The sequence below is a fragment of the Esox lucius genome, chromosome 8 (genome assembly GCF_011004845.1).
Source record: "Esox lucius isolate fEsoLuc1 chromosome 8, fEsoLuc1.pri, whole genome shotgun sequence".
In the NCBI taxonomy this organism is placed as follows: Eukaryota; Metazoa; Chordata; class Actinopteri; order Esociformes; family Esocidae; genus Esox; species Esox lucius.
In genome coordinates, this window is record NC_047576.1 from 14,033,569 (window position 1) to 14,060,024 (window position 26,456).

Sequence of the window (26,456 nt, forward strand, 5' to 3'; positions counted from 1 at the left end):
TCACAGCAAGTCCGGCACTGGCCATTTATTTATTTTTGGGACGTCATTGGAATTTACATATCATATAAACACCCTCGGTCGCCCTCTTCGAGGATTTATTTTTTGGCCCTGTAAAAAAAAAATAAACAACACAAATCAATGAAAAACTATTGAACTCCATTTTGTGTGGAGATTAAAAGTGGAGCAGATGACTACGACAAGTAAACCGCTCATTTAGACTCCTCCCCTGATGACATCATCCACCCAGAAACAAGTGCATCACTATTAGGACATCTCTGCTAACTGGCGCAGCAGGCAGCCAAATCCAGGCCTCACACAGTGACCTCGGCAATATCAACAGGAGAGAACTTGTTAAAACCAAGCAGGAGCCTATCAGAACACCCCCAGACCGGCATTCGTCACACAGCTCCCAATATGAGAGGCGCAGTCCATCGGCGCACACAGTGCACCCTGGGAAGCGTCGGGAAAGCAAAAGGGACAATGACATAGCTCCTGTCAATCGCAGTCGTGTCAATCACAGGCTCCCATCTCCCTCTGAATGGGAAATACACATACAGGCATCACAGGAAGAAAAAAAGGAGTTGCTAAAAAAGCAGAATACTGATGGAGGGCAGGAGTCACGCCTCCTGTGTGTGCAAAACCTCTTCATGCGGACAGAGAGGCAGGTTATGGAGAAAACTGTCTCTCTCTGCCACAGTAATCTATATGGCAACGTTGGCACAGCAGTCCCACTAAAATCCATAATAGTCCATATGGGGGGGGGGGGGGTGATAGGGAATTCAGAGTTCATTATCCCCCCCCCGTAAGCCTCTCCAGTCTCTCCATGGGATCACAGTGTGACCTTGCTGAGGCGCAGGGATAGACTGGAGCGCTGCTGGGCACGGGGGAGCGTGGAGGCGCAACGACTCCTTAGCTGGACCGGCCGCCCAGCTGTGCCTCGCACTCGGAGCAGGAAGTCGTAATTAGCGGAGGTGTTCATGGCGTAAAACACGTTGGCATTGTCTGGAATCACCAGCTCTGGAAAAGGAAGTAGATTTTACAAGATATGTTTACCAAATTATCCCAAATCGGGGTAATTACACACAAAATGCTATAAAGGCTATGGTAATGTGCGAGAGTTCGAATGTGTGTACCTCTCTCGTCAGAGATGACCTGTACTAGCTCATATCCTTCTGCAGGCTCACTGTTCAGGTTGTGTTTGGCCACAGCTCTGGAAATCACAGCCGGGGTCTTATCCTGACTCGTCAGCTGTGAAGGAAACACCCCCGTTAACCAATCGATCGCTTTCCAGGCTCCTTTATAATGACTTCAAAACGTAGGTCATAATTGTCGGAGTCACAGTACCGCCATCCCGCCCAGACCTACCAGGATGCTCTTGTAGAGGTTGCCGTTGCCCTGCTCCAGGCTGACTCTGATGATGCAGGCGTCCCGGGCCTGGGTGTTGTAGGCAGGGGGTGAGGAGGGGGACATGGGCGTAAGGGAGCCTGAGCGACGGTGCATGCAGGCCAGGCCAGGCAGGGAGGGAGATGCTGGGGTCACTGGAACGCTGGCGGAGGACGACGTGGTATCCATGGAGTGGAGGGACGTGCAGGAGGATGATTCCGACAACTGGAGAAAGAGGTGTAACCATACAGATATCATACCAACCGGCACACAGTATAAATGAATGTAATACAGAAAATAATGAAGAAACTAAATTTGGGTTGGTTGAAAACCACTAGCAACTAAATACCACAACAGTCAAAGGCTGAACAAGGTTAATGAAGTGTCTAAATGCCTTACTTTGTTCTGCTGAGTGTCAGAGTTGTGTATTGGTGTTAAACCCAGGCCCTCGCTGTCTGAGGGACCGGAATCACTGGAAGACACACTGACTGAGTCCATGCTCTCCCCTGAACTGCCAGTAGGGGGAGACAGATGGGTTTCCCTCACTGGGGAACTGGCTGCTGAAGAATCTACTCCCAAGAAAAGTCTGGTGACAGAGGAAATTAGCAGGCTAAGAAAAATGATGTTTTAACCATTTAAATGTATATGTTATTTTCCCTTTAAAAACATAAAACATTCCTTCAAAGTGTATTCTCAATCTGATCGTAGTCAAATTCTATACAATATTGACTATATGAATTAGTCAAGCACAGGACATCATGCTTCAGTTTCCCCAGTGAGTACTTACTGGCTAAGTCTCTTCACCATGCTTTTGCGAGGTTTTGGCAAGATGGGACTGCCATCTGCCAGGGCTTCAATCTCACAGGAAATAGCATAGCTGCAGAAGGCAAACAGAGAAGAATTATGACACCGATGCTCACAGACCACTTGATTGATGAGTTTAACAATCCAACAGATAGAGCAAATGAGACTCACTTTCCTTATATGTATTTTTATTCTTTTATTGACAATAGTAATCATATGGAGACAAGTGAGACGGAGACAGAAACGAAGGGTGTAAACCAGTATTAAACTCAGGTCTCTGGTGGGGAGCCATGTGTGCATGAAGCCAGGAGTGTTGCTGCTTGACCTCAGCTCCATACTGGAGTGTTTTCAGATTTTTTATTTAACTATATTTAAAATAATTATTTACATTTACATTAAATGAAATCAAATGCTTGCCATGTCAATAAAGCCACTTGGAATCAGAATTGATAAAGCTGATGTAAATAGTGATTTATTACGTCTGTACCTCTCCTCTTCGCTGTGCTGGGGTTGGCTCTTAAACCAGCGCAGGAAGGACGCGTCAGCACTCAGACAGTAGCTGTTACATGCAGACTGCAGCAGCTTAATCTGGGCAATCACCTCAAACTCCTGTACGAGAGAATAGTCAGAGATAGAAGTCATGGTAGCGTCAACTGACTGGACTAACAGGAATTCCTTTTCCTAATCACCGAACTAGTGGGTTAGACAGGTTGAAGACGCCACTCACCCTTCGCCTCTTCTCAAAGTTGATGAGGCCATCCTGCAGAGGACACAAGGAAAAACAGTGAAATACTGAAGTGTCACCTGACACTGTGTTGGCTGGATTACTCCAAAACCCTCAAAACAAATGAAGACTCATTGACACTCCTGCTCTAGCTGCAAACAGCGGTCATGTTACACACAAGAGAAGTCTTCCAACCAAATCGAATTGGATGGTATGACGACAGCTGGGCTTACCTCCACTAGGTCTGGCAGAGCAGTATCCAGCATGGTCAGGTCTGTCAGGAACGTGCCCAGGTAAGGTATCGTTCCCTGCATGGCACCCTGGGGGTACAGACAGATGAGTGGTTAGTACCTTGCCAATACATCAGCTGGCACGGCCAGGCTTTTCTCCCTTTGACTTGCTGAAAGAGAAGCAAACAGGGCCTTCAAACTCATTCTGCCTGTGGCTTGCAGCCTCCTCCATCTCTCACCATTTCCTTCTGCAGCTGTAGTCGTTTGTGAGTGCGTTTCTGGTGCTCTTTTGCACAGCCTTCCAGATTGGCAAATTTAGAGGTTCCCTCCTGCAGTGAAAAGACCAGATAATGACTGTCATGATGATCAATCAGTCCACCCCTAAGACAGTATCAAACCTTCACATAGTATTGTAATGTTTTTCGTTTTTTTGGACCTAAGGTTAAAAGCACAACGTTTTATAACAACATTTTGAACATGCAGATAATTAAGTTGGGCTAATCCTAGGTCATCATCCTCAGTTCTGAGCTTCCAGTACAGAGCTTTTCTTCGGGCAAAGGTTGAGGCACAAACATTATGAGCAGACCAGCATTTGTATGGAATACATAGAACTGCATTTGGGTGATAACCATGAAAACCCTGAACAGTTCAAAGGAATGGATTTATGTTTTGAGATGGCAACTCCATTTTTGAGATGACCATACAAAGTGGATTTAAAGATTTGCCACATCAAACGAACATATAAGCATGTCCTTAATCACTAAGGAGTATGCTTAGTCATCTTATTTCGCAGATAAAATAGTGACCAAAAACATTTGTCACATTTGGAAAACAAAAACCCATAATATTTTTCCTGATTAAATATCTCAGAATTTAATAAATTGAACACCACCTCGCGTGACTATCATGGATTAGTGGGGGTAGGGAGAAATATTAGAATGAGCTCAGACTGGCACACCCATTGCCATACATCACATACTGTTCCCTGCTCAGACAGTTATTTCACTGGCACAGTAAATCCTACCTCACTTGCTGCCTCAGCTTCTAGAGATCCCTGTTTCTCTAGAATTACTGCAGTTGTTTAAAATTGCATTTAATGTAAGCAAACATTTCAGTCTATGGGAAGCCAACATTTTCCCAAACCGGAGATCGAAGGGATGATGAAGGATCTTCTGAAGGAACCGTGCACAAAGTTTGTCTTTTTAAGCTAAGATTTAAACAAGATGCAACAGCTCGTTCGTGACTCAGTCTCACCCTCATTAGCAGCTCCCGGCTGGTCAGGTAGTTGTTGTGATCTGAGAAGATGCCCGACAGCTCATCAAACGTAGTCATGCTGTCTCTGAGGAAATGTCAGTGAGAGATGTCAGAACTCAATCGGGGATCCACCCTATGATTTGAATCAATCTGAACACATGCAGGTAGCTAAAGACTGACTTGTGGACACAGGACCAGGCCTTCTTCAGTCTGTAGAGAGGGTTGGATTGCAGTGCGGACACGATGGCTCGCAGCGATGAGAAGTTCTTACGTATGCGACACTCCTGAGCGATGTCTATCCAGCGCTGGATGATCCGTGCCCGGAGGTGCGGGCGGATCTGCCGTTGTTGCAGTATGGTGCTGACCACACACGCCGCCACGGCGTTGAACTGGGTGATGGTGGCGCGGACGGTGGGGGCACTGTGCCTGTTCTGTTTCTTATCCCTCTGGGACCAGATGGAGCCCAGACAGTGATGAGGAACCACCTTCTGGAACAACAGCTGGAGAAACAATGACGCTGTTAGCATTACAACATTGGTCCTCCAATGTGCCCCCCCCGAACCTCTCCCAACCCACATGTAGCCTCTCTCAGCGGCTCTCTTACCGAATCCATATAAGTCAGCTGCTCCGCCACTAAATCTGCATCAAATGACAGGAAGTCTTCCTGGATCTCAACCTCCACTTCCTCATCCTCACCCAGGCAGAAGCAGCTGTTGCCGTGAAAACCACCAGCCAAACCTACAGGTATGAGTAATCTTCAGATTAATGATGGACAGAAAGTGAGAGAAATGAAGGCGAGACAAAGAGAGAGGGAAACACGGAGCCGAAAAACAAAAAGAGGACAGAGTATTAATTAACCAGATATCTCAGACTGTCCACCCACCATCTGAGTCTACATCCAGACTGGCCTTGTCCTGCAGCTGCTCCAGTAGACTTTGTGCTCTGCGAACGGGCTCTGATCCAGGCAGGGCCCTCTGTAGATAGGCCAACACCCTGTGAAGGCAGGGGTAGGATGGAGGCTCCTGGAAGTCCTCAGGACACTGATCCAGCCAGGCTCGCAGGATGGAGGTTAGGGCACTGAGAAAGGAGGTTGGGGAGGTGTATAGATAGTTAGGAAGGACTGCTGGGGGCAGGCTTACACTTACTCAAATGGTGCTGCTAACGCCAAGGACCTGTGCTTGATTCCCATGGGTGACTAGTAGGAAAAACAGGGAAAATATATACCCTCACTTCTGTAAGTTGCTCAGGAGATAAGTGACTGCTAAATGACATGAATGGAAAATCCAGACAGCAGGGCAGACTGGGGAGCTACACAGTTACACACAACTCTGCTTAAATCCACATGGAAAGATGTCAGACAGACACACTAAGACACAATCAGTGATGTGGTTCTAATATCTACCATATATCACTCTGGTGACCACATCACTCCCCACTTCCATTCATAAATACAGTTTGCAATTATTTCTAGGTCCTCATTATCGTTTATTGACTAAGGTACTGTATTGCTGCGGGAGCCAGCGCATTTTATAGCTGCTATTGGTCAATGACATGATTAGTGTTGGAAACATTTTATTTTTTTACATTTGTACAGACAGTACATCATACAGTAGGATTCAACTCTCTTTTATATTTTAGTCAACATTCTTAACCAAAGCAACATACACTTAGTGCATTCATCTAAAAATAAACTAGGCAGCAAAATCACTGTTTGCATAAAAAAAAAGATGAAATGACCAGGTAAAGGGAGTTAATTTAGGTCTTATTTAGAAACTTCCCTCACCCTGTGAACACAGCTCAAACCAGCAGAGTACTTTTACTTTGTACCTTGTACACGTCTGGGGGTTTTCACAATTCTTATTTGATTTTAGTCTGAATTACATTTCTATGACTCATAATAAATACTCCTATAACTTGATAGAGTGGACAGTTGAGTCATATAATTTAGTTTTTATAAATGTTTTAACTATATGAGAAATGCCTTGAAAACACACATGGACAGGTCACATCACTGACCTATGCATGTGAAAAAGAAAACAGGATTTTGATTATTATTAAGAAACTAATGAGTAAGCAAGGAAATCTTACGTTCGAACTGCTCCTTTGGAATCAGAGGGTCTACATTGCTCTGTCTGTCCGTCACCATCTTCTGGAATTCCATACCTGAACGTCCAAGAGAAAACACTTCAAAACCATTTATCTACAGTCAACCTGCAAAAGCAGTGAGATTAATAACCATCTTCTCAGCTTGTAGAGCTTCTCCATGTAGAGCAGTAGTGTTCTTCAACCATGCTTCTGGAGCTGTTGGGACCTTGACATTTGCCTAATGGACTTCAGTGGAGGGGCCGGCCCTGCACATTGTTCAGGTGCTAAAGGACAAGAGCCTGCACACACAGCAGCCCACCAATGTCATGAGAGTACAGCCAGCCCCCCAGTTCAGAGACACACACACCTGTCTAGCAGCAGTGAAAGCACGGTCTGCGTGCTGGCAAAAGCACGGTATGTGGACAGGAAGATGCTAGTGTAGGTGAGGTCGTTGTCGCCATAGGCAGTTAGAAGGGTCTCCACTAGCCGCTCCAGCGTTCCTGCCCGGATACTTCGGATCTTACAGGTTTCCAGCTGGCTCACCGTGTGGCCTGGGGGCAGCCGGTCCCCCTCCGCCTGCAATGGAACAAGACGGAAAAACTCTGGGATATTAAGATGAGAACAGAGGGTGGATACAGGCACAAACAAAGAGGTGTTAAGCCAAATTCACCTGATATAACTTTTAAGCAGACCAATGTATTGTGTCTGCTGGGAGAATAAGGGGACAGGGAACGGAGTGAGAGAGACCTTGGCGCTGTAAGCACACAACAGGAAACTCTCCAATCTGCTTCTAATCACGGAGGGGAGCGCCCCTCCTCCACCCTGTCCTCTGGCTCAAAGAGGGGGGCAAAGAGGACGGCAGAAAACACCACACACTAGCTCTCTACTCTGTCAGCACTGGTCTCAAGCCAACATATAATCACTGGAAACGTACGGACTGCCGAGTACCATCCTCATACACTACGCGTACTCACACTGTATCCGCATGTGCATTGCTTTTTCTCACATGGTACTCGATGGTCAGTGTCGCAACGGTATACAAAGCCCCAGTGTGGCTCACAGATTACGTTATCGTGCTTTCCCACTAAACAAATGAGGGGATTACTACCTCCTCCACAGAAAGATGACCAACAGAATAGACAGTGTCTTGCTTTCTCGGGCTTACTAGTCAACATATTCATAGAGAATTCCCAGTCAGGGCCTGTTTAATGTAGTACTCATACGCCTTGGCATGTGGCAATGTTATAGATCCGGTCCAATATGCTTTAGATTTATAGGATGCAACAAGGAGTTAAAGAAGAATTAGATCTGTGGGGGTAAGTTGGAACCCGGCAAATCGGGAAATCATGTGATTTAGCTAAACAGTTGAGTAGGCTACTTGTGAAACTGTCTGCAAAAATGGTAAAATCTAAATGTGTAAAAGAATAAATAAAATAATGCAGTGAGACAGCATGTTATTGCAAATTGATATGGCTGTACATCTTAGCTGCCATGCCTCATGCATGGAATAACTGAGACACCTCTCTTTCCACAAAGAACTATATAGATAAAACTCCCCAATAATACAATCTGTATAAAGTTTCCACATTCAGCCAGGGTTGGTCATCAATTCCCCCATAACCACTTGAAATCGGTCTATGGATAATGCCTTGAGAGAGGTTAGGATTTGTACATAACAAGGTTTCTCACAAGTTCTTAAGTGACATTGGTGGCATTAAATCAATGTGTTGTAAAAGAGCAGTAGTCCACTCACCCCCAGCCATCTTGCTCCCTTGTTGGCGGCCTGCTGAATCTGGACCCTCTTCAGTGTCACGTTGTATATAGCCCCCTCCTCCACTTCCTCCCCCCAGTCCTGCACAGAGCTCTGTGGACCGGACATAACACACATAAAACATCCACTTGACCACAGGACCACCACCAAGCTAAACAAACTTAAGCTAAATGCGTCACAGTAAAAAAAAAAAAAAATTATAATAATAATAATATATATATATATATATTAAGAGTGTCAAGAATCGCAGGAGGAGTACTTTTGTTATGACTCAATGACACAGAGATAGTGAGACAATGGAGATCAGTTCAGAACTGGAGAGGGCCACTGGAGCACAGGAGAACTGGAGCTGAAGAACCCCTGCCTGTCTGGCTGGCTGAGACTTGATCAACCTGGAAACTCACTCCTGGAGCTGGTGGACATAGATATGGTCTACTTAACATACACTGGCACACTGGCTCTGTCTGCTCCACACACACACAAACATACTGTCTGCTCCACACACACACAAACATCTTCTGTCTGCTCCACACACACAATCATCTTCTGTCTGCTCCACACACACAATCATCTTCTGTCTGCTCCACACGCACACAAACATACTGTCTGCTCCACACACACACACACACCCACTGACTGCTCCACACACACACACACACACACACACACACCCTCTGACTGCTCCACACACACACACACATCCTCTGACTGCTCCACACACACACACACACACACACACATCCTCTGACTGCTCCACACACACACACACACACACACATCCTCTGACTGCTCCACACACACACACACAGCATCTGACTGCTCCACACACACACACACACAGCATCTGACTGCTCCACACACACACACACATCCTCTGACTGCTCCACACACACACACACACACACATCCTCTGACTGCTCCACACACACATCCTCTGACTGCTCCACACACACATCCTCTGACTGCTCCACACACACACACACACACACACACATCCTCTGACTGCTCCACACACACACACACACACACACACACACACACCCACACCCTCTGACTGCTCCACACACACACACACACACACACACATCATCTGACTGCTCCACACACACACACACACACACACACACACACATCATCTGACTGCTCCACACACACACACACACACACACATCATCTGACTGCTCCACACACACACACACACACACACACACACACACACATCATCTGACTGCTCCACACACACACACACACACACACACATCATCTGACTGCTCCACACACACACACACATCATCTGACTACTCCACACACACACACACATCATCTGACTGCTCCACACACACACACACATCATCTGACTGCTCCACACACACATCCTCTGACTGCTCCACACACACATCCTCTGACTGCTCCACACACACACACACACACACACACACATCCTCTGACTGCTCCACACATACACACACACATCCTCTGACTGCTCCACACACACACACACACATCCTCTGACTGCTCCACACACACACACACACACACACATCCTCTGACTGCTCCACATACACACACACATCCTCTGACTGCTCCACCCACCCACACACACATCCTCTGACTGCTCCACCCACCCACACACACACACACACACACACACATCCTCTGACTGCTCCACACACACACACACACACATCCTCTGACTGCTCCACACACACACACACATCCTCTGTCTGCTTCACACACACACACACACATCCTCTGTCTGCTTCACTCACACACACACACACACACACACACATCCTCTGTCTGCTTCACACACACACACACACACACATCCTCTGACTGCTCCACACACACACACACACACACACACACATCCTCTGTCTGCTCCACACACACACACATCCTCTGTCTGCTTCACACACACACACACACACACACACACACACACACACATCCTCTGTCTGCTTCACACACACACACACAAACATCCTCTGTCTGCTTCACACACACACACACAAACATCCTCTGTCTGCTCCACACACACAAACATCCTCTGTCTGCTCCACACACACAAACATCCTCTGACTGCTCCACACACACACAGACATACTTTTGCTGCTCCTCACAATGTAGTCTCTACTCTCTGGCTCTGAATCCATATTGGCGACCACACTGCCTGTCAGCTATGCAGAGCACACAGTCACAGAACAGCAGTTCACTTTCTAAAATTCTGAAATCTGCCCAGTCAGGGAGGAAGGCTGCCAACAGATCCAAAGGCAGTGTGATGGCGACCACATCTTATTTTAATCCCACAAAGAGGAGCCGTTTAGAGGACAATCCAACCTCAGCCAAGTCCACGCTCTCCTCTGCTGCCGTAACAGCAGGACAATGGAAAAGTGGCAGCTAAAGTCAAAGGTCACAGCTGGCCGTTAACAGGCTCAATGGCCAGCTCTGAAGGCCAATGGCGCATAGCCCGGGTGTGTTGTGGGTAGATGTTTGGGTTCTAACAATAACAAAGGAGAGGGCCAGGCACGGAACCCACCCCAAACAATCACAGTCAGCACTGATAAACAGTGTTTGGTGGCACTGGGCTCTGGTGGGAACAGACAGTGTAACAGAGTGTAGGCGATAAATGGGCCAGCAGGTCTGGATTTACCATCCGTGTCTTGTACAGGGCGCCTCCCTGACTTCATCAGAGAAAAATGCTTTACTCAGGGAGTTACGTGCATTTCCATGGAACCCATGAGGACCAGAAATTAGAATTGATATAAGCAGTTCAAATTTGGTGTCAAAGGAAGGCTAATATCCCTTTAAGATGAGAATTGCAGGAATGTTGTTAAAATAATTTGGTAATGTTCAAATGGTCACCACTTACACATAGAAATGTTTATGCCAATGTTTGCAGCATGCATGTTTTATACAGGCATTGCGACAGAATGGAATTTTGAGAAGTTATCACCTTAACAGGGACGTAACATTTGTTGGCTTGCTAATATGAAGTATTATTATGCTGTTTGCTATTCATTATTAATTTACTAACCAGAATGGGGAAAACGGATCGGCTTAAGCCAATGCAGAAATCATTAATTTCACATTTAGAGCCCCATTGGCTTAATTTTGCTAACTTTCTTGAAGCGAATCAGCCACTGGTGGAGATGGAGACAACAGAACATAATATTTGTTCTAGTACGAGCAGTTCACCTTCTAATTCCTACTGATAAGTTTAGATTGTTAACTTGTTAACAGCCCATTTAAGACACCAATGCTGTCAAGTCTTAATGACTCGCTAGTTACTTCTGTTCTGGGTATTTATGAAGCATGTAATTTTTCAGTTTTGAGTTAACTTTTGTGGAAGCGCTTTTTGAATGCAAACAATGAATATGTAACGTTATTGTTATGGAATTGTGCCAGTGCATTGATCAACTCTGCTTATATAGTGACAGGATCATAGTGGTGGCTAACATTTGTGGCTTGCTAATAAGGTGAATTATTATAACAACCTATAGAAATTGTGAGCTTGAGTATAGCATTTATTAGTATATACTTTGGTGTTAACTATGCTTTTTGGAAGAAAACAAGAACAACGTATGGTAAACAACATGTCCATACAGCTAAAAATGTTGAGTTCCTACTTTCTCCATCCAGGAATGTCAACAAGCTAGGCTGTGAAACTCTGCGATTGTGTTACCCAAGTGAGCTTCTTGCACTAAGACCTTGAGGACACAGCAAGTAGAGCGATCTGGCCGCATTTCCCTTGGCATACCATTCATACATAAAAGACTGCATGTACATCAGGGTACGATGAAATGACCAGTGTTGAGGCTTGGTCTGAATTGGATGTAAGAGTCTACAGAGATGCTTTTTTTTTTTAAGTGAAAATTAGTGGTTGAAACAATACCAAATGCCCTCTGCCCTTGTTTATGAAAAATACTTTTGGATGGGGCTAGAGAAATGTAGCCACTCTGAAATTCATAGACAAAGCTATGGATGCAAGGACAGACCATCTGTGACATTAAAATGATAGTTACAACCAGGCTTTGATGGTGTGTGTTCAACTTGGGTGGCCTACAAAAAGAAGCTCATTAGGCATTATGCATTTACAAGTTATTTTCTTCATTTATAGGTACAAAAATGTAAATAGCTAGACTGCCCCTTTAAATGAAGCCATAATCATTCTGAACCATTTTCCATCCCAAAATGAAGGAATACTAAGCAATAGCTTCCATTTCTGGTAAAATATTTTCATAGTATATAAAAACAGACACCAAATCTCTCTTAAAACATCTGCTTTTTCCTGGCATACTTTTTAAAGTGAAAATCTGAGTCTCAGCATCTGTTACTATGGAATTGGCAATATGTAATCCAGTCCACACCAAAACAATAGCAAGAGGTCTTTCTGCTCTCTGGCCTGCTGAGTCCACAGTCTCTGCATAGAGCATGCTCTTTGTGCCAGGCAGAAATGTTTTTCAGACTGGGGTTTAAAGGCCTGCCCGCTTTATGGACCAAGCTGGGGCTTATGGTATACCAATGGTCCCAAGCGGGAGTTGCAAAAAGAGAGATGAAACAAGGTATTCTGACACGGTAGCATCTAGACCCAGCACAGCAATGTCTTGTCTAACCTACATGTGAGATAAATTAGGATTGTGAATATAGGAATGAATGTTTCAGTCTTCATTACATGGCATAATAAATAACCCCAAGGATAAACAAAAGACGGCTTGTTTACTAACCAATTTGATCAAGTAAATATGAGTACTTCCATCCAAAACCCCAGTGACAACTTGATGCAGCATTTGTTTTATCAGTTCCAAGAGAACTCAACACATTAAAAATGACAACAACGTTGTCACGTCTTTGGGATGATCTGTAGTTGGCTTTGTGCTCAAAATGCTTCAGGCGCAGCTGGGAACCATAAAGATCCCCTCCAGGACATGGCAATTGTCCCCCGATTTCACTATAGGCTTAGAGAGACAAGCGTTGTTCGTTTCTATAGAGAAAAAATAACGGTATCGTATTCCGCAAGTGTTTGAATTCCAGGACATCCATGTGTCGGTAGCCAACGCGTTTTACCCGCAAGCGATTGCCTTGAATTTTTGAACTACACAAAGAGAACCAGGAGTGAGAGAAAAAGATTAAAACTAAACGTTCTAATGTATCCCCCGCAGTGACCCTCCTTTCCTTTATCCGCTAGTTTCCCAAGTCCTACCCCCTCCCTCTTCAGCCGCTCTAAAAGCTGACTCCGAAACCGCAAAATAAACAACAGACTGAAACTCGAAAAACAGAGGAACTTTTTACCATCTTAGCTTTCCAGGCGAATCTCATGGTCAGCGCTTCTCTTGTGATCCGGGGACAGCATCAGAACGCAGTAAAAGTCCACCAAGGCAAGAAAGGTTTTCAGCATCTAACGTTACATACGGCACGGTCCAGCTCTGTAAAATCTATTCTTTTCTACTTCACACACAACCAGTCACCGCTCTCTTGTCTGTGTCGCCCCCCTCTCTCAAACCTTCGTACTCCCTTTCAATCTCAACTTTTCCTGCGTCCCGCTGTTGAATGCCTGAGTCCCGCCTACTGCACTCGCGGTCCTACCACCCCTCCTCTTTACCCTTTCTTTCGCTTCTTCGTTTTCAATCTAATAAAATCTGATGAATATTAGCAGAACATGTAAACAGAACATAATAATTCAGCTTCCATCGAGATTTTGGAAATTTGGTAGAATATTTTGCCTATGTTTACAGCTTGAGCCATGTTAGTTCCCCGAGACAATGCAGAGGAGGCTGGAACTGCAGTTAGTCACTACAGTAGCTTGTATTGTCTATGTTAATAGGGTATGTGAATGACAATAATCAACAACTCTTTCTCTGTGTGAGGTTTGTACACATACTTAGCCAATCACTTTGTGGGAGTCAATAGAAAGATGGAAATGAGCAAGTAGTCAAACATTTGGATGGTTTTCATGAAGCAGTTGGGATGATGCGTATGTCTCAAACTTTAGTCACAAAAAGCCCACAGCAATTTACCAGTAGGACTAGGCTGCCAGTTGACAATGGATGCTCTATGAGGGGTCTCTGTCTGTGGCCAGGAAGCCCATGTCCCGTGTCACGCACAGCGTCACGCACCTCATCACAAACAGTCATACACAGTGTCAGCCAATGGCCACATACATACATGCTAGCCATGGCGTCACTGCTCCTTACATCCCCATCCAGGGTGACTGCAGGCCAGCCCAGGGGCCATCGGCTGCCTGCCTGGCGGGCCAGGGGTCCAGAGAAGCCCTGCGTAGCCTGGCTGCCGGCCAGTTCCCAGGCTGCCCCACCATCCACATCAGCCTCCAGGAGTCTGGGAAGCATGGACAGGCACTGGGAAAGGTCACGACCCCTGGCTCTCGGCTGCACCGTTGCACTGGTCTCAGAGGGGAGTGATGTCATCCTTCTGTCAGGACAACACTTGTGACAAATGTGACAGGCACGGCTCAGATCAACTGCTCTGATGAGCGCATATCTCCCATTTCACAAGGAGTTGCTTTGGGATGCAGGGAGAGAGAGAAAGAGAGAGAGAGAGGGCTAAGATCTATGGTGCAATGGACACAGCTCGGCGCTAATGTGTTCAGATGAAATAAGAGACTGTCTGTACTGCTTCAGCAGCTTGGCGGTGATAAATAAAGACAACTATCTGGTTGATTTACTGTACAAATCCTACTGCTGCTCCAAATCATCTTATGGTCCAGAGCAAGTCTCAGTGGAAAAGGAGATTTGTTTGTCTGGTTGGTTGGGGGGGGGGGGGCAGAAAAAGGGGGGGCTGTTCTTCCTGAGATCTGAGATATTAAGTACCGCAGCGCAGACTAGGGGCCTACACAGAGGGGTTGGCTCTTCCCCTGTCTCGACCCCTGAACACCCACGTCCAAGCTTTCCCTCTGAGTGACCCTTGTTTCTCTCCCCATCCTCACTTCCTGGAAGCACACTGACCCTAGATGAACACTCCCTACAACAAAAACTGGACAGGGAGCTGCAGCATGGAGTGGGAGAAAAACAGGAGGAGCACAGTGCTGTTATTGCACCACATTGGGAAAAAGCGACATTCCAGGAAATATCCCACTTCCTGCCTGCAGCCTCTCAACTCCAGTACTCTCCTCATGTACCTGACAGGCCTGCCGGGGCTGGCTGCGCTGCTGACACAAAACACAGAGAGAAGAGGACAGATGAGCCATCCAAGTCTAAGAAGGGGACGTGACTGTAGCAGCACCCTCACTCAGAGACCAACAGCACCACAGGGATCCCTCTCCACAGGGGTTGACAAAACTGTAGTGACTAGAGGACGGTCTCTGATGTCGTTCTGTCAGACCCCTGTGTGGTCGTAAAGTCTTCTGTGTCCCATGATGTGACCTCACCTCTCTACTATTGTGCAGAGTGTAGATGAGCCTGGCACAGTGACAACTCAAAGTTGGCTACAATGGGAATGACCGTACCTTCCTGTGGGAAAGATAATGAGCCGATCACGACACTTGCAAGGAATAGCTCTAAATGGACTTTGTGATCATGTAAATGAAATGACATCCAGTGTAGCCTGAGCTAGTCACTACAAAAGACAATCCAACAAGCTGGTAGCATGCAGCAAACAACTAAATGCAATATTCCTTTAATACGCCAGTTAGCTACCTTTACTAAAATTATTTGGTAACAGTAACCAAGCTTTAATGAAACTGCAGCTGACTCTAACCCCTAATCAGGGCAGAATGGAGACAGGTCGACTTGGCTGCACATTTAGCTGTTGCACAACAATGTTACTTCTACGGACTGCTGCTTGAATGTGGAAAGGTGTCATGGAAGATGACTGTGATTCAAGCCTACTAAGCCAATACCTGTGTGCAGAGAATTTCCTCTAGTTTCTTATTAGCTGATTAAGGCCTGTTGAATCAGACCATCCACACATTTAGGTGGTAGTGTCTGGGAACGGGTTGAGCCACGATGGAACATCTCTTCCTACACTGAGGACAACGCTTCGCAGTTTTCAAACGGACGCAGCTAACAGCAGCGTGGAACTGGCCTAATTACAGTTATAGACATGCACATTTGAGGATGATGTTGGTGATGCTGTGTTCTCCAGTGTACCAAATACATCAGATATTGTCCTGGAAGTGAGCTACTCATTTTACCCATACATGGAGCAGGCCGTGGTTGACAAGGTATTCTGATAGCAGCTGCTCATGTGGTTCAGCTCTGGTGTTTAGAAGTCAAGGCAACATATACATTCTGACTGTGGTGAGATACTGCTCTGTGTCAGAGGTCAAGAGCAGCAAATACAGCAACTTTCAATACAATTTATATTTAATGTATATCTTATTTGGTGGTTTTAAATATAAAGCACTTGAATGTTAGGCGAGATTGTTTTCACCATTTGTGCATGGGGGTGCTTGAAACTGAATGCATGTGTGTATTACTATACTTGTAAGTGCCAGATGTCCTCATAAATATAGCAACCCATGGTAAATTAATTTGACTGAGGATGTTTTGACTATCCTCACTTCATATATGATTTTTTTAGGCTTGGGGTTAAAGTTAGGTTTAGGGTTCAAATTAGGTTTAGGGCTTGGTTTAGATTATTGGGGTTAAAGTAAGGGGTTAGAGAAAATAGGAAATCTTATGGAAATACATTTTGGTCCCAAAGAAGTCCAACTGTGTGGGTGTGTGTGTGTGTTGCGTCACTGTGTGGGTGTGTGACATAGAGTTCCAAGCACTCAGGAGCTCATAGAAAGTTAAAAGAAAAGGTCAAAATAATAACAGTCACTAGAGGAATGCAGAAGGACTTAGGAATCATTATTATATTTTGAACATCAGGATGCATGGAAAGAATAGCACAGTGTTCCTTCATTTAGTTTTGACATGAGAAAACAAAGATTTGTTCTCAATACTAAAGCATTGGCAGGAGATACAACCTAAGACTCCAGTGGAAACTCAGTCATTGGATCATTGCATAAAATTCATTACTAATAGGAAAGGCCTGTCAGCATCCAATGTCTAACAGTCTGTTTCAGAGAAACAGGGACAGGACACTTTCTAGAAGTCTCTACTCCCACTTGTACTGTCACTATTGTGACAACATTGTGTCTGATGTGAATTACACTATGTGTGTGTATGTACGCACGTAAGTGGATGCATGCTTTTATTTGTGTATGTATTTGTGTCTATTTGTTTGTTTGTTTTCAACTATTCTCTCCACACGGGGGCAGTGTACTGTATGTAACATTTCTGGTAAAATTTCTTGGGTTGGTGGGTTATGACCTGTTATAGCTCCAGTCAATCCTGGGTGGGTTGTGATCTATTACAGCTACAGTCTATACTGGGTGGGTTGTGACCTGTTATAGCTCCAGTCAATACTGTGTGGGTTATGACCTGGTTTAGATCCAGTCAATACTGGGTGGGTTATGACCTGGTTTAGCTCCAGTCAATACTGTGTGGGTTATGACCTGGTTTAGATCCAGTCAATACTGGGTGGGTTATGACCTGGTTTAGCTCCAGTCAATACTGGGTGGGTTATGACCTGGTTTAGCTCCAGTCAATACTGGGTGGGTTATGACCTGGTTTAGCTCCAGTCAATACTGGGTGGGTTATGACCTGGTTTAGCTCCAGTCAATACTGGGTGGGTTATGACCTGGTTTAGCTCCAGTCAATACTGGGTGGGTTATGACCTGGTTTTGCTCCAGTCAATACTGGGTGGGTTATGACCTGGTTTAGCTCCAGTCAATACTGGGTGGGTTATGACCTGGTTTAGCTCCAGTCAATACTGGGTGGGTTATGACCTGGTTTAGCTCCAGTCAATACTGGGTGGGTTATGACCTGGTTTTGCTCGAGTCAATACTGGGTGGGTTATGACCTGGTTTAGCTCCAGTCATTACTGGATAGGATATGATCCTCTATAGGGCCATAAAACCTGAGCAATCAAAATGTTCAGTGTCTTGCTCCTTGGTCAAGGGCCCAAGATCAAGGCCACTGGGTTAGTGCACACTAGCTTGCAGAACTTCTGTGCCCTCTGTTTGTACTGCTTTCGCATAGGTTTTGTGGTATGTTTCCTATAACAATTATTGGTTTATTAAATTAACCCATTTTAACCAGTGTCTAATTTATCACTTTCTTGCATGTATACCCACATTTTCTGCACATCAGTGGACAAATTGAATATCACGTTGCATTAAAAAAAAATCTGGAAAATACCACAAATTCTGTATGAAAGGTATGCATGTTTTACCCTTTCCTCCTCTCCTCAGCTCCTCCTCCTCTTACTCCCTTATGCTCCTTTACTCTCTTGTTATTCCCTTCTCCCCCTCCTTCATGTTTCCATGATCATCTCTTGTTTTCCCTCTTTCCTGTAATGTATGTTTCTCGCCCGGTATCTTTTTTCTTAACCCTTTCTCTCTCTCTTGGTCTGTCCTCATGTCTTCTGTCTCTGCCTCCCATCTCAGCCTGGTCTCCAATCTATTGTTCCCAGTTAGGTCCTAGCAGTGGCCTCAGCAGGACAGTGATGCATACAACCGGCTCCAGATTAATGACCTCATCACTACTGCCAGTAAACCCCACACTCAGAGCTGCTCCACTCACTCCAGATCACCACTGGGCTGGGCCTTAAAAAAAAAGGGTTAACAAAAGGGATATTTGTGGAAGAATGTGGTTCTACTAAGAACTGATATGAAGAATTTTAACAAAGGTTTTTTAACAAAAATCTGTTGTTCCGTCTCTGAGCAAGGCAGTTAACCCACCCAGGTTGGCAGTTAACCCTCCCAGGTTGGCAGTTAACCCTCCCAGGTTTGCAGTTAACCCTCCCAGGTTGGCAGTTAACCCATACTTACCAGATAAAATAAGGGTTAACAAATACATTTTGAGAAGACAAGGATTAAAAAAGGATTCAACAAAAAGGGTGCTATGTAGAATCATCTGCTAATGGTTCTACCCTGCACCAACAAGGGTTCCCTGATGGGCATCAACCAAAAAAAAAACAGAGGTTTCTACTTTTTCAAAGAGTGTAGATGTTTTGGGGAACTCAAACAATGTTTCACCATGGCTAATAAAAATTGGTCCAAGAGTGGCCTCAGAGAAGTGTAAGATGACATGGCTCCTGCATGATTTGGTCAGTTCCCCCCTGCAAAAGCTTCTCCTAAATCTCACCCTGAAGGCAGTTTAAATCCAAAGCGTTCCAAGAGGTAATATTACAAGCTGATACAGTGTTCCACAGTGTTCATCTAGGGTCAATGTGCTTGAGCTGCCCTCTGTACCAAAACAAGGATAATCCTCAGTTTTCCTGCGTTTTGTGATGACTCATTCAGCCACCGTGTCTACCAGCCGTTATTGAGGCTAAGGGTATCCCCAATCGACCTGTATCCTCACCCATGGCCCCCTGCCTTTAAGTCCTAATTCAGAAGCCCTGGTCTGGTCTCCTGTTACAGTCAGAGCTACAACCATCTGTCTCTCATGGCTCCTGCTTAGACACACACACACACACACACAACCAGTGAGGGCTCCAAACAGAAACCATTCTATTAAACAGGGCTGAAATGTAAAACCTTGTAAGGGTTTTGAGATGGATCTGACCAGAGACACTGAGGTGTCAGACTGCGTTGGCGCTGACCACTTGTACCAATAACCGTGTGGAGCTGACCCCTCTGCCCACTTGGACATCACCGCCTGCCTCCAGCCTTCCTAACACGCACACACACACACACACACACCCACCCTTGGCCTGCTCAAGCAGAACATGCAGTAAGCTGGGCCACATGACCAGGATCAGGGGTAATGCGTGGGGGAGGGAGGGGGTCGTATTGTTTACCTCAGTCTTCCTGGACTAACTGTCAGGGCCTGGGGTTTTAGGGGGGGTTCGGTCTAGCTTCCCCTCAGCGTGTCTGGTTGTGTGTGCAATTGTTCATTAGTTTGTAAATACTGTAAGTTAGCATATCAGAAACCGCCCCTCCGTCTCCCAGACACATGTCAAAACAGCTGCTGTAGTATCAAAACCACTTAGAAGCATGTTCGCCAGTGGGGGTCCCAAATTGCTTTGTACTTTCGTATGGTCTGATTTGTTTCTGGTCCAGTTGAGTGATCTGGCCCTCCGTGGCCATCTGGGGTGATGTGTGGTGGCCATGGGTGGACAAGAGGGGGACAAAAGCCTATTGACTCTTCACACCATCAAGCATCATGCTCCAGATAGGACCCAAAGTCAAGGCCATAGCCATGGAGTCAACATTGGGGGTGACCAAATCAGCTGGGGGTCCCCCCAAGTAAAACATTCAAAAATATTTTAAATATTTATAAGACTCTTAACCATCAATCTGATATCACCATGTTGTGGTTCCTACAACATCATAAATAATATTGCATGCAGAACGGTAGTAAACCATAAAACCAGAACCAGTGGTAATAATATTGTTAAGTTTAGTTACGGTCATATTGTTTAGTTTAGTTATGATTATGTTTACATTTGCTAATGATTATTTTTGGACGGCCATGCATGGTTGCCTGTTGTAGCATTGCACATTTGTATTTTATCATTTATGTATCAGTATATTGGGGGGAAAATTTTTTGTATATTTGAATATATATTGTAATTATGGCCTTGCCCAAAGTACTCTATGAACCCATTAACCATCAAACATGCAGCAGCCAGCCAGATCCCACCATCAAGGTTCAGATGAACAGGATGCCAATAAAGACATTCAGAGGAGTGAAACTGCACCTTGAAGAAATGACTGCAGACTCATTTATTTGGTATCTTGGACAATACAGTCTCACTATTGCATGGTGTTACGTGACTGGAGTAGTCACCATTTTTCATTTCTTTTGAGACGAAACAGAAACACAATTGACTGTCAGTTTCCTTCCTTGCTGTGTACCCGTGGAAGCTTTGTAGGATTGCAGTGTTTTGACACAGAATGTAATTTCTTCTCTGAGGCATCATGAGTCACTCCATAACAGACCCATTGCCCTCCATTCACAATGACACATTACTGGTCAAGACAGAAAAAAGCTGTCCAGAAAGGAAACATTTTGGACGTCATACTAAAATGAAAATGTCCTCAAAAAAATTATATACGGGAAGGGAAACTGCACGGTCAGCGTTTCTATTTTTCAGTGGAAACCCCATCATCATTGTAGATTTCCTCTCGTGGTCTCCTATTGCTTCTGCTATTTCAATGAGCCACTAAAGCATTGCCCAACGGGGTTTATTACCAGACATGGGCTTGTGCTGAACATTGGCTGCATTCTAGTTTATTGACCTGTGTGCTTCATCAGCAGAATGGCTGCGAACACAGTCCGATCTTCCAGGGGGCAGCTCTGCCTGTCCCTCTTTATGAGGCTCTAAGGGCCCAGGGAAGACGGACACCTCAGTGTTACGTTGCTATATCTAACATGCACTTTGAACCTAATGCCCCACATAACAAGGCCACTAAAACACAGATTAGTCCAATCTCTGCTTCACTTTATGACCAACCTGCTTTCATGACCAAATAATAAGAGAGAAAGACAAGAGCGGTAGGATGACATATATATGGCATGCTGCAGAAATAGTTAGAAGAACCGTCAGTTCCAAAGCACTACTGGACAAGTAATGTACGCACGCATAATAAGCATAAAGTTTATGTAACTGTATTCTGCATTAGAACTTAAAGTTGAAGGAATACTAAACGTACCTGGGACATTTGGAGAGAAAATAATAAAGGGAAACACAGTGAGGTTGGTCTTAAACACTAGCCACAGTGCCTGGAACACACATAGGTTCATTGTTTGGTGTGTCACGGCAAAAACTTAGGCCTATTAATTGAACCAGAATATTAGTTCAATCCTAATGACACAAACTGAGTAGATTCCTCTATTCTTAGAGTGAGACTCTTAGAGAGACTTAGAAAATATGCTTATCAACATGCATATCAATGCACAGATATACACTAATGCATATGCTTGTTTTTTGGGGGAGTAAATCTACTACAAATATATTTTCCCTTTTTTAACAGTACATATGTATACAAAATCTTGGCGTGTGGGATTTATTTATGGAATATGTTTGTATGAACATTTATTTTGAATGTGCACAGACACAGTATGTCGGTATGAATGAGGGGGTGGGCAGTAGGAGAGGGCATGGGCTCTCAATCCGGGGAACAAAGGGAGGAAACTGTCCAGTGAGTCAGGAAGAGAAGTCAGCCAGGATGTCAAAGAAAGCAGGAGAGGACCATCACAAACATAGACCATGACACATCCATAGTGTACCGAGGAGATGCTACTAATCTACACTCTACTGACCAAACAAACTGTCTCTAAATAAAGTATACACTCCTGAACATACTGTATAACTATTACATTGTCACAAAAAATGATTTAGGGCTTTTTATAATGGGTTTACACAACATCCACAATAATCGCACCACCACAGCTCATGCTCCAGCTTCCAGGCTGGTCAAGCTACTGCTTGTTTGTTGGTGGAGGCAACCAGCTTGCCTCACGCACTTTCCCTGAATATATGACTAATGCCCACTCAGCAGGTCTGAAGCGGTCAAGAGCGGTCAGGAGTGGTCTGCAGTGGTCACAGTGGGTGACAGTGTGTTACTAACGGTCAACACTAGCTACATGTGACTTCGGAACAGAACTGCTGACAGGGACTAGAGACAAGGCTTCACTTCCCGCTCATCAACACCCCCTCATCCTCTCTTTTCTGAGGATCACTACAACTATGTAGCAGACCTTTTAGGAATAAACAGAGCTCAGCAGAACCATAGGGATCACCTCCTAGTTAAGGTGGATCTACATCTACATATCGTCTGTTAGTCAACTCTATGTTGTCTACTATCACTAGCAAGACCATTACACCAAGTCAAATGTGTGAACTTAGCAAAGAAAGGTGATTCTTGTTCTCGGTGAAGGCGGATCTATCCCCATGCTAAAGGCATCACTTTCCTGTGAAGGCGGATCTATCCCCATGCTAAAGGCATCACTTTCCTGTGAATGCGGATCTATCCCCATGCTAAAGGCATCACTTTCCTGTGAAGGTGGATCTATCCCCATGCTAAAGGCATCACTTTCCTGTGAAGGTGGATCTATCCCCATGCTAAAGGCATCACTTTCCTGTGCAGGTGGATCTATCCCCATGCTAGAGGCATCACTTTCCTGTGAAGGTGGATCTATCCCCATGCTAAAGGCATCACTTTCCTGTGAAGGTGGATCCATCTTCATGCTAACAGGTTTCACTTTAGTAACGCTGTAAAATGACCAACACGTATCTCTATGAAACAGCCCGTGTACTACTGAACCCCAGCATTTCAAGAGACTGAAAGTGTCCTGAATGTTTCCTTCACATTACACACAATTGGTTGGAGGCAGGATGCTAATGAACAGGAGGACTGATAGGCTGAAGGAGGGACACATACGCAGGTACACAGAAAATACCCTTTCGGTGGTGACTCACCCAGTGTCTGGGGCTGCTCTCTGGTGATCGAGCCTGGTACCTCTGCAGGGCCACCCCTCCCTCCCCATCCAGCAGGGAGGCCTCCAGGTCGGGACAGTGTCCGAAGGAGCCGGTGGGCCAGGGCAGCAGGGTGGCCAGGGGGTAGTGCGATATCATAGCGCCCCTGGGGCTCAGCGACAGGGTGGGCTGGCCTGCCAAGTCATACTCTACACTAGAAGGCAGGGTGCAGGTGCTGCTCAGGGCTCGTCACGATCTCCGCCTCTCTGGTTCCCTAGTTGGTTGATCAGGGTTCCCCAGTTGGTTGATCTGTACTTAGATGCTGTGCTCTCTGTTATAGGTGTCCAGTGTTGTTCAGTAGGCTGGTCAGTCCTTTTGTTCCCAGGCGTGGTAGCTGATTAGGGCTGTGGTCAGTATGTGGTCAGTATGTGGTCAGTATTCTCCTCTCTGCTGCCTTAGAGTCATCACTTGGCTGTATGTCTGGAAGTGTGAATGACAGTGATATGTTTTTTCTCTTCCTCTTTCTCCTCACTGAAACACACAATATCCTTCCCTCCCTTTTCCCTCTCGGTGCATGTGGGGCTTGGCTTCAGCCTACCAGCTTGGACCAAATGAGCGATTAAAGTCTACCGTCTCACCCCCACTCACTCTAGCTCAGCCATGAGGGGAGGAGCTTAGGTTATGCCCAGCCCCTCAATAATCTAATCACCGAAAATGTGGTAGAAACAGAGATGGAAAGAGAGCTGAAGAGAACAGGAACATGGGGGGTGGGGGATTTTTGATGGTGTGTGTCAGAATTTCCCAAATATTCAAATAGATTTGTGTTGGATGGTCTTGAGACAAATTACCTCCACGGATTTATGTCAACAAAAAGCTATAATTTACCTATGGCACGTAGGTCTTTCTTCAGAAAACAAGTTTGTCAAGATTATTTTGATGGGAAACTTTAGCTAAAGATCAAGTACTTTTTTGTGTTTACAAGAATTATAAAGAATTTGAAACAAAGTTGATTCTGTTTGCTCATTACTATTAAATAAAAGTTATAGAAATGTCCGCATATGTGCCCAATGTAAGTCTACATACATGCCTGTAGAAATGTCACCGGCCAGTGGTTTGCATCCTGGTCCTGGCGTGTTCCGTGGCTGAACTAGTTGCAATGCCTGTGCGTATGTAAATGTTTATAAATGTAAACACTTGAGATTGTAGAGACAAAGCTACAACAGCATATGATTCAAATGATTAAAGCAGGTAAAGGGATGCACTCTGTAAACTGGGCTCAGCAACTGAGCGGCTTAAATCGGCATCATCATTGTTAAATACGCAGCTTTTTTCTAGACTCAACTAGGCTGTTGTCCCACTAATGGATGGTCTACCAGGTGTCAAAAAGCTTGTTATTTTTCTTGATGACAATAACAAAATTAAGTGCTACTTCAATGTCTTATTTCCTTAACAGTCAGTAATGGTGCAAGGGCCTTATGACATGGCCAAAGTAGGATGATGTTGGCTTTCCTTTTTTCTTCAGCATCCAGTATTTTCATCTGCTCAGAATTACATCAGCAAAGCATACATACACCCCTCAAACAACTCAGTTCAAAGCCACCGTGGGAATCACAACACAGAGCAAGATGAAGAATGGTAGAGATTCTTAGAGTAGTTACTGAATCTACTGACCCATTAACCAATGTTAACATGGCAGATGATGCCCTTTGATACTGAGGCAAGGTTCACACAGCCATCAATGAATAACGCTGGAGAAAAGGAATAGTAGGGAATGAGTGTGGGTGTGTGTGTTTGAGTGTATGTGTGAGTGTGAGCGTGTGCATCCGGGATGAGAGTCAGTCAAGGGTAAAACGCCATCACTGCTGAGGAGGATTATCTAAAACAAGGCACTGCCCCCCCCCCCCCCCCCCCCCCCCCCCACACACACACACACACACACACATTGGCATACACATAGACCCATACACACACACTTCCCAAATTGGACAGTTAATAGCACACAGAAAAGTTGCTTACAGTTGTGACCAAAGCTATGAATTCCAGCCGTCCATCCTGTCCTCTGGTGAATCAGCAGCCACTGTAGAAACATCCAGGCATCCGGTACAGTCTGCCTCAATTCATTTACTAAACAAGCTCCTCTCAGCCTGTCTTTAATCACACTACACCAACAACTGTCCCTCCAACAGTTCATTTGTCTACTACTTAAGACCACAGATGACACCATAGTTATTAGTTTTCTTACAAGGAACAGGTCTTCTGGTGTAGTTATAATGCAGACACATTTTGTTCATTTTGCAGACACTCTTGAGCAGATCAACTTACCAGAGAAAATGCATACATGTTTACATAATTTTATACTGGCCTCTCATGCACTGGCAAAACCACTGGGGTGGCAAGGGGTGCCAGCTGTCAACCTACAAAAATGTATTTCCACCCCACTCACCACCCCAGTTGTCAGGATTGTCTGCTGTAATATATTCATATTTAATTTGATTGAATAGTATTATATTTATTCTACTTTCGTTGTTAATCACTATGGTAACCCGTTCCAATATCTGTAAGTCCCCCCTTCCCAGAGTCGGGGAGTCTGCCTGCTCCTGTCACTGTGCTGCTCCCCCTCCCTTCCAGTGAAAACACAGTGCAACGGAGCAGTCAGGATCGCACTAGTTTAGCCTAGCAGTAATGAAAGAAGGTACTGCTGCACGTGTTAACTAAATGTACAATACAAAATGTAATTTTGTGAATTAATCTTGCATTAGCAGCAGCCATA

General features: G+C 45.1%; 1 protein-coding gene across 3 annotated transcripts; it reads right to left on the reverse strand.

Moving 5' to 3' along the window:
• On the reverse strand, positions 1-25,862 carry rgl1 (ral guanine nucleotide dissociation stimulator-like 1). Of its 3 annotated transcripts, XM_010871784.4 has the most exons (18): positions 25,703-25,862; positions 23,690-24,166; positions 8,234-8,344; positions 6,848-7,056; positions 6,484-6,558; positions 5,279-5,472; positions 5,000-5,133; positions 4,576-4,895; positions 4,396-4,480; positions 3,381-3,470; positions 3,145-3,231; positions 2,915-2,947; positions 2,675-2,796; positions 2,171-2,260; positions 1,783-1,969; positions 1,366-1,608; positions 1,134-1,248; positions 1-1,017 (listed from the first exon to the last, which is right to left on the reverse strand). In XM_010871784.4, the coding sequence occupies exons 2-18, from the start codon at positions 23,843-23,845 to the stop codon at positions 830-832; spliced, it is 2,439 nt and encodes an 812-aa protein (XP_010870086.2). In that variant the 5' UTR covers positions 23,846-24,166; positions 25,703-25,862; the 3' UTR covers positions 1-829. The 3 variants fall into 3 exon arrangements, with proteins under 3 accessions (XP_010870086.2, XP_010870088.2, XP_010870087.2); XM_010871786.4 differs by lacking the exons at positions 23,690-24,166; positions 25,703-25,862 and adding an exon at positions 13,544-13,967; XM_010871785.3 differs by lacking the exons at positions 23,690-24,166; positions 25,703-25,862 and adding an exon at positions 12,979-13,078.
• Positions 25,863-26,456: the final 594 nt, after the last annotated feature.